Here is a 13,787-nt window from a genome sequence, read left to right on the forward strand (position 1 = left end):
TCAATCCTACACATAATAGACAAAATCAACGAACCCAACCTGGCCCTAAAAGCCATCGGCCACCGATGATACTGCACCTATGAATACACTGACTTCAAAGATCTCACATTCTACTCCTACATACATACAAAAAAACTTTCCCGCATCCTGGGACAAATAACATACTCTCTTTCACCATGGGAAATGTACCAGATTTTTGTACCACCTAACTCCATCCACCCCCCAAAAACACACCAAAAAAGTTTTTACAATACCTTAATCCAATCCATTTTGTCTACAAATCTGGTGGCTAGTTTTTCTGGATACACTGAAACAACTTCTAGAAGACAATACATGACTGGCAAACCTAAATAATAATTAAAGAACCAGATTATTTAGTAACTCCAGGATTTATGACAATGTAACATTCAGTGCTAAAAAGAGGTAAAAAAGCATCAAGCATTTCAGGCATTTATTTGCAGTTCACAAGGAATAACAAACAATACAGAATAACGGGTACAATATTTTTTAGATATATTATGGAAACTAATAAAAGCAGCTACTCTAGTGGCAATTTGTTCAAAATGCATTCAAATGTTTTAGACTACACTTGTGGCAGATAGGCTATTATAAGGCTAAGGAAGACATAGCATTCACTGGTGAGGAAGCTGTTATATACAATGGCTTCACAATTTTACATTATTATGTCAACTGATGCCGCGATTTCACAGACATGATTTCTCCCACTTACAAAATAGCAAAGAAGAAAACAAGTTTAAGCTAAATAGTATAGAGACTGTGTTTCAACTCTGACTGCTGAAGCCAAGCTCAAAGCACAAGACAACTCATTTCTAGTATGAGAAGACATTTATTTCTTCAGGATACTACTGCACACAGCTTCTTACCTCCAACACCAGCTAAGAGTTGCTGAAGAAGGCCAATATATATATGTACAGGGTTGGTTTCTGCATTTTTTGAAGAGGAGGAGGAGGAAGAGAAAGATATGTGGTTGCCAGACATGAGGTTTCTTATGTAACGTCCAATGGCTGGAGCATGATCTTGCATATCTGCCAAACTCTGTGAGGTTGGCACCACACCAGCACTGTGAGCAAGACACATCCGCAGATAGAGAACTATCTAAGTAGAGAACATAAAAACACAGACTCCTGAATGCATAAGAACTTAAAAAACCATGCAGGAGACAACAGAGCACAGAATACGCTGTATTCAATGTAACCAAAACGGAATCGTTTTTTCATTTATCAGATATAGACAGAAGAGTTAGTATAGAGACAAGAACAAATATGAAGTCTAACAAACCTTAGGACCACTTTCTGCAACAGACCTGACAACCCAACATCACACTCTAAAGATTAAGTCATATGCAGACTTTTGGTCTAGCATCAGCTGATGCAACTCCTTGCAGGGAGTTCAGCCTGTACCCTATACCAGTTTGGCATGTCTACAAATGCAACCCAACACCTTGCTAATACAGATGTCACTTCTCACCCCAGTTTGTGTCTACAGATCACTGAAGTCTGGGATTCTGTTAGAAAAAGAGCCCCAAGGAGCATAATGGGACCTCTGCACAGGACTGCCTGTCTGATATCTAATGCTAGTCCATTAGAGATGCTGCAGAAAGCAGTGGAGCAACCCTCTTGTGACCATTCCTCCCAAGCCCCCCATGAAAATCTTGTTCAGACTGCCATTTAAGGACAAAGGATAGAGAGTTAATCCCAAAATCTGCGTTGATGAATTTTAGAATGTAGGGTGACTTATGGTACCTGTTAGCTTCTTACACTGTCCTCCAGATAAATAGTGGTACACATATCTGAGGAAGTAAAACCAGACATTTACCTCTCCAAATGTGGCAGGATTAAAAGGCAACGCTGAAGTTCCAGTCATATATTTAGCCGGAGTTTTCATTCGGTGAGTGGCCTAAACAACAGAATATATTAAGAGTGGAACATTCAGACCCATGATACCAGAGATGTTGGAAAGCTCAGTGAAATTTTGTTGATGTGGCTCTGCTAATCCTCCACTTAGCAACTGAAAACATGTAACAGCTCTGTAATAACAAGGGCACCATCTACTTGGTATTAGTCACGTCGATCTACTTCATATCAATTCAGAAAGTGGAAACTCTGAATGCGTGAGAGGGAATTGCAGGGGAGACTGAAGGAGTGCAACATTCTTTCTTCCTTTCAGGAAACAAAGAAGTACTTTAGAATTTAAAAGTGAAGCACCTCATACACCTCCTCATAAACTCTGAACCTACCCTTTGACAGGCAATCAGAAAGCTTTAAAATGCCATCTCTGCCTGGAGAGGCTGCAGAGCAGCCAGGCTTCCCCAGTACTGGGTGGTGGGTGCCCTGTTTGGTGCCAGCAAAATCTGCGGAGCCTCTCAGACCGAGAGAGACTCAGAGGGACTCCCTCTACCTGTTGTGGAAGGCTGCAGCAGCCAAGTGAACAACTTCTTTCCATGTAAATGTTAGCTTTGACAAGCAGAAATATACCAGCAGAAAAACATCCAAACAGGAGGCTTTAAGTGACACCCACTGCAAATGTTGCAGAAAAGCAATACGTATATATTAAACACGCAACAAGCACATCAGTGGTAGGGCTTGATTCAGTCAGGCAGCCTTGTACTTGTGTAAATACACAAGGCAATTGTGGAAGACAACAGACCCTCACTCCCCTTAACACACCATGACCTCTTGCAATACTAATTTCAATGATATACAGAATTATTAAAGAAAACCTGATATAGTGAACAGACAGTGACTCTCAAGGAATTGTTTCCCACCCATACCCAGCAGATTGGGTCCTACTCTTTCACATATATTTTTCTTTCAGAAGGAGAAAAGGATCATGCTAAATCATGCAGCCATTTTTCATCTCAGCCAACAGTGCCAAGCAATGCATACAGACTTCTCAAACATCTCCAAAAGTCACAGATTATTGATGGTATGTGAAAAATCACACTTAGAGAAAACTAAACAATTATACCTCTAGGATTTTATAATACACCTTCAGGACACATAAAGAAGGTCTGAAAAGTGCTCAAAAAATTTTTGAATTCCCCCATGATTAAGGGACTCTTAGTGATTAAATTACACTAATCCGTAATTATTTAGTGACATTACAAATGTTAAAGAAAATTTAAAAAACAACTTCAGGGGGACAGAATTTAAGAGTGTTATCTAAAACTCAATTTTTGTATCTACTTAAATAGTCAGGGTTCTGGACAAAAAGCAAGTTTTCTCATAGAACTTCAAAGGCTTCAGAGTATTAGTAGAGTACAACACCATCAGAGCACACATTTCACAAGAAATCTCTCAGGTGTAAGTGCTCTGCTATCACAGATCTCTTGCAAAATCACATGTGCTTCCAACATTATATACTTCTGACATTTTTTTAAAAAGTAGGCTATCACAGGAGAAAAATAGTGTCAGTGACTCTCCAATCTGTTCATCTCCTTTTCTGCTTATACGCCTGGGATAGCTACTATACACAGAAGTGTGTAACACAGACAATACTTTAGCACTTCTCCAGATGTGCTCTCACTGCAAACAGCTGTGAGCAAACTAAGTGGCACAATTTTTGGTGCATCATTCCAATAAACTTGTGAAAGATTATCTACATGGTCATCATTCCATAAATTGTAATGAAGATGAGAAATTAAGCCTTTAAGTCAAAAAATCAGGCTTCTTCACTTGTCCTTCTATTTCCTTTCCTAGCTTAGGATTTTTATTTTTTTTTTGTTTATGTACATTATTGTTCATTGGGCCAAATAAAAAGTAGTCTTCTAGCACCTTCAGGAACTGTGTTTGTGAGAAATGCCAGATTATAAGCCTTGAAAACTGGCTTCCTCATTCTACATATCATCTGCACAAATTGCAAGAAAGCAAAACATTCTCTTTCCTGAAACATCTGCCTCACTACTTAACACGTAGATCTCTTGCAATTGCTGCCACCAGAAAGTGATGACAAGTAGTAATCTTGACAATGAAATACTATGTGTGGTTCTTACTTTGATTTTCTCTAACTTTATTCCTTGGGGTAGCTGTAGGAAACAGACACAAGGAAGGCAAGACCACACTTATCCCATGCCTGAGCATCACGCATCTATTTGTCATTTCCTGTGACAGAAGCACTGTACCTTGTCTTGAATGTAATGGACCATTTCAGGGAAGGAAGGCATCTGCTTTCCAGAACTCTCCTTTTCATTTTTTCCAGAAAATGTTCTCAGTACCCGCTGGGCTTCTCCATGTACCTCCTCCCGCCTTTCAGAGGAAAGGATGAGAAACAAGACATTATTTGCACAGAACAAACAGCCTTCAATGAGTAATAAGATATGCTGGGAAGCTGGGGAAGGGAGACCAGTGGGGATGTTTTTTTAAAGAAAGGGAGAAAAAAATATTCCACAATAACTTTTAATATTTGTTTATTTTACAGATGGGAAAGAAAAAGGGATAGTACTGAGTGCTTTCTGCAAAATTATTTGGACAAGCTTACTTCTTTTCCTCTTACATCCTTTTAGTGTTCACCATCCGTTCCCAGTTCCCACATCCTTGTTTTCCTATCTGCTACTTCTCCCTATCACTTCCTATAGTCAAGCTTCAGATGCCACATACCAGGTTTATCATTATCCACTGCACAATAGATAACTATTCCTGAAACAGTGCTGACACTGCAATGACAGAGCTGGTTGTTGCAACTGATCTGTTTAGCTTTTCTTAGTTACACAATAGCTACTCTTATCAAAAATTTAGTAATTAAAGTAAGTTGGAAAAAAACCCCCGCCACTTACACTGCAGTAACAGAAAACTGCAAATGAAATGATTACTGTAATTTAACAAGTCACCTACTCCTCAGAAGAGTAGCAGCTCTCAAAATTGCATGCTCAATTCCCTGCAAATACAAGCTAAAAATAGACTGACAGAATTTTCCAGGAGAAAGTAATTTCTAGACACTGTAAAAGTGATTTCAGTTAATGCATTTTTACTTTTGCAATTGTAACTGATCATTAATATGAAGTGCTGTAGTAACTGCAGTTCATCTGAAACAAGAAAACAATGTAAAGACTGTCTCTGAGTACAGTAGCAGTTCTCCACAGGAATGTTGAGAATGTGAAGTTTGATTTCCAAGTTACCATATTTAATTTTCTTTGAGTTATTTATGTGTGAACATACACATACACAGATACATGTATTCATATTTAATCCAAATATATACTGAATGTATATATGTGTGTGTGAATATGCATACACATATACACACATACATACATATATAAATGTGTATGTGTGCGTGTGTGTGAGAAAATAATTTATAAAGCAAAACAACTTACGGGTCTCCTGCAGCTAACAGGAGTAAGTATCTTGAAGGGATATGATCTGGAGGGAACACTGTGCTAGCAAATTTTACAGCCACTTGACGTACTTGAACTTCAGGCTTAAAGGGAAAAGACACAAACATAAGGTTGAGTTTTAAAGTTTTAAATGAAAGCAGTAATGAGTTTCATTCATCACTTGTACATTATCAGTCATTTGTTTTGACCTCTGGTAATGACATGACTCAAAAAGTTTAGACATTCTGAGACACTACTCAGGCTCACAATTCGTATGGCAGGAGACAGGGCAAAGAAAAGCAAACTTCTCATACAGACACAAGTGGGGAATTAAATGTTTGATTAAGCACATGCACACTTTGGGGAATCATACTAACTTTTGAAAAACTGAACCACTCCATCCAAGCAGTTTTGAAATGAAACTGACATATATCATCTCTTCATGGAAAACAGACCTATGCTTAGGAGCAGCATAGCCAGAGGTGAGAAATAAACATCAGCTTAGGGTGGTTATTCTGTCTGTAAGGTACACATAATCTCAAAAAGGTACTGCCTGGAGGTTTAGATCCCTTAAGCAAAGAAGTTATCAGCAGGAAAATTATCTCTTACACTAGTACCCATGCAAACACAGAGTATACAACACTCACTCCTTCTGAAAATCCAGACTTCTGGTGTACTCGAAACACAAACAAGGTACTCAAGAGTATTAGTAAGTCAAGTCTGTTTAGTCTAGACTAGTGTCACAAGACTGAGCTCCTGGAGAGGTTCACAGGTGCCTTATGTCAGATATCACACAGCCTGCTGAAACCCCACTTAGCAGTGAATGATCCTTTCTACCAAACTCTCAATGTCCTAAAGCATTTCAGAAGCATTTGCTTCTCAAAGTTTTCTAAGGAGAAGACTTTGAGAAACATATAGTGCAATTGCAATGGCTTTGGTTTTCTGCTAAACAGAACACAAATAGAGAACTGCAGTGTCACCTTCCTTGTGGTCACCAAGCCATGTTAAAAATATTTTATCTGAGCATACCCTGCCTTCTCCCAGATAGGCCAATGTATTCAGTAACGAAAGGAAGATATGCTTGAGAAGTATCTACCAGAAAGAGTCAGGAAACAGGAAGACAATTAATTGCCCTTTTTTTAAGGTATGTGATTTCGACTCCACTGAAAATACCTTTATTAAATAAGAAGCTACAAGAGCTTCCATCAGGGTACGCTGGGCTCCTTCCAAGTTACTATATGCACCAACCATCATAGACAATGCCTCTTGAATGGCAAGCCTAGTATCAGCATCTTCCTGCAGTTAAAAAACAAGTGTAGTGTCAAGAATTGGAGTAAAATCAGATGAAAATAATTATTTCCCAAAGTCCCATCAGCACCCACCTTGCATAAGGCTTCAAAAAACTGCTGTACCAGTGCTATATCCTTGGTAAAGAGCTGAGGCATTCGGCTGAAACAAGATATTTTAATCCATGAAGCTTTTGTTTCTTTTAAGTTGAAAGGCATCACACTTCACTAGTCTTCTCCTCACTCCAAATTTTAAGTGTCAAACAATTATAGCCAGTACAGAAAGTCTGCTCTATCTTAGCCATATCCACCATAAAGCAGCACATTCTCCCTCCCTTAACACAGTTTGAAAAGTGAGACATTTTATGGACAGCTACATAGATCACCAGCACATGACTGAACATACCTAGCTTCACTTGCCTAGCTTCACACACTCTGGTCTTTGCTGTACATTCCTACATTCCAGAAATTCGTATTTCTGCCAATCCAGAATGCAGAACCATTTATTAAATTCTGTGCATAATTTATGAGCTGCCATGCTATCAGCTAAAAACATATTTCCTTTTACATCTCTGGAGTTGTCACAAGAAGGACACTTTTCTCTGCACTGTGCACTCAACTGCAAAATTGGCAGGCAGCATAAAACTTGCTGCTGATAAATTAACTGATTACTTTGGAAAAGTTATTCAATGTCCTGTTGCTTAAATGATGCTTCAGTTACCTGGAGAGCTTTCCAACTGCTGAATATGCCATTGATAGCAGTTTTGAATCCTTGAATAATAAAACAATAAAGAGAATTTAGCAAAACCAAAAATACATACAGGTACATCTTTTATACATAAATGTTGTTCTATTGGGAACGGCAAGAAGAACGACACAGACTCTCTTATGCATTGAACAGGAGACCCTAAGGTTTATTACCTCAGATCTTCTTTTATAGACTGATACATGAAAGTAGAGAAAGGTAAAAACTCTTATTGATTAGTAAACTAACACATCACCATCAGTGGTCAGTGGTGTACACCACCGCTGGACCTTCTCTTGCAAGAAAACAAGAAACTGACAAACAGCACCTGGAAGGCTGTTTGCTATCTCTGAGGATTGTTTCAATTCCTCGTTATGATTTCCCAGGCCACTTTCTCAGGTGAGACTGAGAAAGTTGTGCAGCCTGATTTTTCACAGGCACTGTGCTCCCTGCTTTTGCTCATAGTAAGCACCCACAAATAAAGATTTACTCCAAATTATGAATCCTGTCTTCAAATTGCTCAAGCAGCCTTCCATGGAAAAAAGAATCCTAACATATAAAATATTTTATCCAAGAATATAAAATATATTATCCAAGAATAAAAACATTATATAGAAACAGAGGGAGCACACTTTTGTCTAAGAAACAGAGAAAACTGCAAATTGTGGCAAAATGTCAATCTCTTTTCTGGTCTCAGCTAACTACATTTCAGTTCAAGAGAAACAAATAAGGAGATGCAGTGAGTGTACATGAAACAGTAGCAGAGGGACAGAAACCTTCCACTAGGTCTGAGCAGCAGCTGTAAAAAAAAGGAAGCTGTTTGCACAATGCATCCTGTGGATGACCAATACAGCACATTTATACAAAGGGGCTTACTTTCTCCTTTTTCATTCCCTTCCCAATGGCAGAGGGTGTCCCAATGCCAACTCAGACCAGAAGGTGACATTCAAAGTTTAAATGGAGCAGCAAGAAGTTCAAAGCTGCAGAAGAGGTGGTATGAAACATCTGCCCTTTCTGAGGTACACATAGGAGGTATCATAAGGAATTTGACTTTTGAAATGGCACTGGAAGCACCCCATCAGACCAGACTGGCATTTGCAGTTCTCTTTGGTAACACTCTTCCCATAGTAATACCACTCCTGGATAGTTAGGATGGAATGTATAACATGCAGGACTGTACAGATGCTTCACATAATGGGATAAACATCCAGAGTTGAGGTCCTTGTGTTCTCCCAAAGTATGAGCAGCTAGATACTACTTTGACTTCTCTCTTTATATTACTAACACTTATTGTTTCCTGAGATTTTGCAATTGGTGCCCAAGCATGTATCTATAGGTGTTAAATAAATAAAACAGTTTTCCTATATAGCATTTTAAAATATTTGCTTTTCTTCCAACAAAAATTCTTCAATGGTATTCTCTAGCAGCCTCTCAAGCAAACACAAAAAAAAAGGATAAATCCTTTTATAAATTTATAAAATTTATAAATTTATTTATAAATGTCATAAATTTATTTATCTTGTGCTTTTATTCATATCAAGAATTATAGTAAAGAATTTTTCATCTTACCTCTTTGTATTCATTGATCAGCTTTGTAAGTCCATTTAAAAGCATTGGACCTAAGGGCTTTATTTTACTCTCTGGACAACTGCAATTAGAGAAATCAACAAAATATTATCTTTTGCATTACTGAAAAGTATCTTCTCTAGTATCACTTCTCTTGACTGTGTTAAGATTAGAAATTACAATTTATTGTGTGCAAGCACAGACACACTGAGCTTCCAGGATTAAGTAAAAAAAAAACTACTTTCTCTGAGTTTTAGTACTCATTAGTTCAGTTATATCTTTATTAAACAGAGTGGCCTCTAGGTAAATAACTAAAAAACATCGTGCTTTATGAACAACTTACATGATACAAATATGATGCACAAACTGCAGTGACAGACTTCTCAGTTTTGCATTTGTGTTTGCACCGAAGAGTCCATCATATACCACCTGACCAAAAGGAAGGAGAGATTAGAGAGTGTCTGCCTTAACCTTCAAAGATTTTCATTCCTCCTTTTTAAACACTGTCATCAGTAACAGTGCTTCCTACCTCTAAGTACTGGAGGAACTGTACCATGAAAGTGATTAGGAAGTGTAGCTTTGCAAAATAAGCATCACCTGAATGTTAGCTGGGAACATTTCTGCAGCTTGCCGGGATCGTAGAAGATGAGGAACTATCTTTAATTTAACACGGGTGCTGACTGACTCTCGTTTCATTTCTGGTTTCAGAACAGATCCCTGTCAGAAACAGAGAAGAAATAGTGCATCACTGGACACCAGTAAACTACGTTCTGCTGCAAATCAGAACACACTGGCACAGAGAAAAAAAATTCAAATAACGTAAATATTCAGTGAAAGCAGATATCAAGGGAAGTAAAAGATTTAAGAAATACAGATGTATTTTTAAAAATAAAATAAGACAACTAAAATTACTTATTCAGCAATTAAGAAGATAGACAACTCTGAAGGAAAATCTTACCTCCTTGGTTTTCAGTGGTATATCCCCAAGATACACTTTATACATTTTGTTGATGATAGCAGGATTGTTCCAGTCAATTAAACTGAAGGAAAAAAATACATTGAACACCAAGGTGTTAGGATCCTGATCTTTAACTGCTTAAAATACATCATTTTGCATCACATTCATATTATTCCCAAAATTTACATGGAACTTCTCAGTTTGACTTCCAACCACTTTTCCCACATCTACATAATATATAACCATATAGACTGTGAACTAATTACACTTTAACAATGTCTGACAACATGATATAATTTCTTAGAAACCTACACGCTCCCTTCTCTCCCACTGAAATAAGACATACAGACCACAGTAATCCACCAGTTGATTATTCCATCTGTGAAGTAGCATATAATTCTCATAAGACAGTCAACATTACATATTGTCCACACAGTTATTTTTCTCTCTAGGCAAAGAATTCCAACTCAGAAGAAAAGATGAGACAAGCAGCAAAGAAGAGACCAGTTTCCTCAATCAGGCTTCATCATTTAATAGAATCATGTCCCCTGTCAAGACTGAGGCACATTAACAGACTTCAGTTGTATAAGGTTTCACATTACAAATTTGACTCCATGTTAAATAGTCCTAGAGAAGCCACCTACACATTTCAAAGATGGGCCTGCGTTGCCTCCTACATGAGCCAGCAAATCTCCCACTGCCAATATCTCAGTAAACAGTATCAATAGCCCTTACTCTGGCCTCCTCATGAGTTAAAAACAGAAGCATTGTCTTTAGTTGATGGTGAACTGAAGGTGAGCGTAAGTTTCTGTAATAGTGACATCACTGTTTGCCAAACTTTCTAGACTATGATCCATTTCACAATTAGTCTCTTTGCTCTCTTACTAAATTAAATGAAAGCATACATTTCTGGTAATCATTTACTAAAGCTTTATTGACAATTGATTCACAGAGGGCAATGTGGAAACCATTACTCTTTACCATTTGGTAAGAAAATGGCTCAAAAGTGATACCAAAAATGATCAAACCCACACAGCTAAAGCTGTCAGCTCTGGAGCCAAGCGACATTTCCAGCTGCAAGACTGCAAACCACACCATCCACAGCTCAGTGGGAATACATGGCAGCTTCACAGATACACAGGGGACTTCAGCCTTCCTCACCTCCAACACAGCCTCCCTGGAGCACTATATTCATTGCAGCTAGATGTTTCAGGAGTACTAACACCAACTTTTCCAACCATCCAGACCTTACCTTTGCTTGCTCTTTAGTTCAAGATCTGCTGCAGTGGCAACACTGTGTCTTGTATCACTGGAGGCTACAACCAGGTGTATAACAGCTTCAAGTTCGGGCACTTGCTCAGCTTCAATGAACTTCACTATCCCCAGCTTACACTGTTCAACACCAGGAAAGAGAGTGTTACTGACAAGAATGTGGTTGTAATGTTAGTATAGCAGCTCAGCTGTCTGAAATCATGGCTTCTGCTTGCTCAAGAAGTGTTCAAGGAGAAGTTGCCTCCTGTCAAAGTCATCTGCAGCTAAGTACGAGCATTACCATTACGGGATACTCTGTAATGCCACTGCTAAAAAGGGATGCTTCAGAAACAGAAGACACTGCTGCAACCTTCGGGAGTAAAACTTGAAGTAGGCTGCAGTCGCGGCTGCTCCCTAATCAGCTTCCTCCCCACCCCACCACTGCAAAATTCCTTAAGGCATCATGCAAAATCCCTCAATAAATTTCCTCACAGCAACTGAAGGCCTGGTTAGAATCAGTTACACATTTTCCCTCCAGCTTTCCATTCCTCCATCCACAATCATCCCCATTACCACCTACAATTCATCAAGGACAAGCCCCACAGCTCTAAATACCTGTTCTAGCAGCTCTGGTGTCCATGGACTATCTCCAATTACCCTTTTGGCTGCATAAAAGCTCATCCCTGGAGGTGGCTGAGGGATTCCAGGCCCTCCCATGCTACTTGATGAAGACCCCTGGGCCGAGGGCACGTTTTGTCGACTTTGAGATTCATTCAATACAAACCTAAGCACTCAGGGAAAGATTTTTATTAGAGCCTCTTCCAATCCACATTACCAACTGAATTAGATTCTGGAACTGAGAAAGACACGTAACTTGTACAACTTGATTATTTTTCTTTAATTAATCCCATGATTCTAACATAAGACAGAATTTGAGACCCCGCTACCAATTATCCCAACATATTCTGCAAGAGCCTTAACAATGTCACTGTAAATGAAAACAAACCCCAGTTAAAAAATGGAAGGGTCCACTGGCATTTTCAGAAAGAGTTCTTAGCTTACAAACCAGAAAAAATTATCTCTTTTGTATTAGAAGTAAATACTCATGCAGTGCTACATTCAAGACACTCATGCTAAAAGCTCCAATAATATTTGTTTGATTTCTACAAAAAACAGAAACCTAACAAGAGAAACAATGAAGCATATGCAACACAAGTGGTAGGAAACAAATCCCGATATAAAAAAATAAATAAATGAGATCCTGTCTTGGAAAATGGCAGTTTTAGTACTGGGCAGGGAAGGAAAGCAAAAATAAAAAGAAGTTTACAGAGACTGTTGTTTTGTAAGACCAGCTAGTCTAGCTGCCCTGTACGCACCTCCATGAGTGGAGTGGCTTTTCATAAAAGCCACCCCACCTCTCCATGTATCCTTGAAAGCTGGCCAAATGGCCTCAAAATTGCAGTGCAGAGACCAACAAGAATTATTTTGCCCTAGCCAGCCTCCCATTTTGCATTCAGCACACAGGCGACAAAAGGAAGTAAACAATCTCAACAATAAGGATTCACTCCAAGACTCATCAGTTAAAACTTTAAGCACTTTATTACGAGCTTTAAGCTGTACAGTTAAGCTTTCTGGTTGCTTTACTGCAGGAAACAGGTAAGGCTAATTCAGAACCGGGCAATGACATCTGGAGGAAGCCCAGCCTGACAGGAATCCTCCCCTGGAGATCTGTCCCCTAAGATAAGACAAAACCACCTAGTCATGGTGACTAAGCTGTGGACCCCTTCCTGCTTCAGGACCCCCTGTTATCTCCCTGTTAAGTTTTGGTCATCTTAGCCTGGTCTCAGACTGTTGGTCCCCTTCTAGATTCTCCCCTTCCCTATTGAAACACCAGCTTTTGCCCACTTCTGGGTTAGACCATCACTGGCCCCCTGCACTGAAGCCTGCACTAAAGACTTTCTGTGGAATGCCATATGATCTTCCCATCTCTTGTCTGCGCCGGCTGGAGTGACCCCTGAATGGAGCCAGCTGGGCTGAACAGAGCTGATCACAGAGCAGCAATCACTTGTGAAAGAGCTGGTCACCTGAAGCCTTTTTCCATGCTCCTAAGGGTTACCCCTGGCTGGAGACTGCCTGGAAACCCTGGCAGCTCTCCCCCAGGACGTCTATCTGTCTATCTGGGCTTGTTGCTGGCAGAAGCTGGGGTTGGACAGGCCCCCAGGCTCCAGCTGCAACAAGACAGACCAAGTTCTAAAAAGCATAAATTAGCTGTAAAACACTACAAACAGCCTCAACCCAGGGAGCAAGACCTTAAGAGACAGACATTCAGAGTGACAGGCTAGTTCAAGACACTCTAGCACCTTCTGGAAAGAAAATTAAAACTTTCACCTCCTACTTTCAATATCTCTGAGTGTTTTCTCAGAGGTCTCTTCCAAACTAAATGATTGTGTGATTTAAAAACTCATACTTGGCCAGAGTATTAAAGCATGGAAGGGAGTGAAATCTTGCTTGAAGGCCCAAGGATTTCGTTTGTTGGAGCTACAGCCATGATGAAGCTAAGAGCAATTAACCTGGGTCAAATGGAGTGCGCATCATGAACAGAAGAACAGTATTCAAAACTATAAGCTGCAAGATTCTGTATATTCAAAC

General features: G+C 39.3%; 1 protein-coding gene across 6 annotated transcripts in view; it reads right to left on the minus strand.

The window, feature by feature from the left end:
• The window catches only part of ECPAS (Ecm29 proteasome adaptor and scaffold), a 61,584-nt gene that overhangs the window by 31,715 nt on the left and 16,082 nt on the right, over nt 1–13,787 (minus strand). For all 6 annotated transcript variants that reach the window (XM_015652677.2, XM_033520421.1, XM_015652676.3 and 3 more), the window contains 14 exons: nt 11,754–11,922; nt 11,140–11,279; nt 9,888–9,969; nt 9,527–9,646; nt 9,273–9,358; nt 8,933–9,011; nt 7,340–7,389; nt 6,715–6,781; nt 6,506–6,628; nt 5,333–5,436; nt 4,142–4,265; nt 1,837–1,917; nt 885–1,116; nt 255–346 (listed from right to left, as the gene is read on the minus strand). In XM_015652677.2, coding sequence (XP_015508163.1) covers nt 255–346; nt 885–1,116; nt 1,837–1,917; nt 4,142–4,265; nt 5,333–5,436; nt 6,506–6,628; nt 6,715–6,781; nt 7,340–7,389; nt 8,933–9,011; nt 9,273–9,358; nt 9,527–9,646; nt 9,888–9,969; nt 11,140–11,279; nt 11,754–11,922 — 1,549 coding nt within the window. The remainder of the gene's footprint in view (nt 1–254; nt 347–884; nt 1,117–1,836; nt 1,918–4,141; nt 4,266–5,332; nt 5,437–6,505; nt 6,629–6,714; nt 6,782–7,339; nt 7,390–8,932; nt 9,012–9,272; nt 9,359–9,526; nt 9,647–9,887; nt 9,970–11,139; nt 11,280–11,753; nt 11,923–13,787) is intronic.

This window comes from Parus major, chromosome Z, assembly GCF_001522545.3.
Source record: "Parus major isolate Abel chromosome Z, Parus_major1.1, whole genome shotgun sequence".
Lineage (NCBI taxonomy): Eukaryota > Metazoa > Chordata > Aves > Passeriformes > Paridae > Parus > Parus major.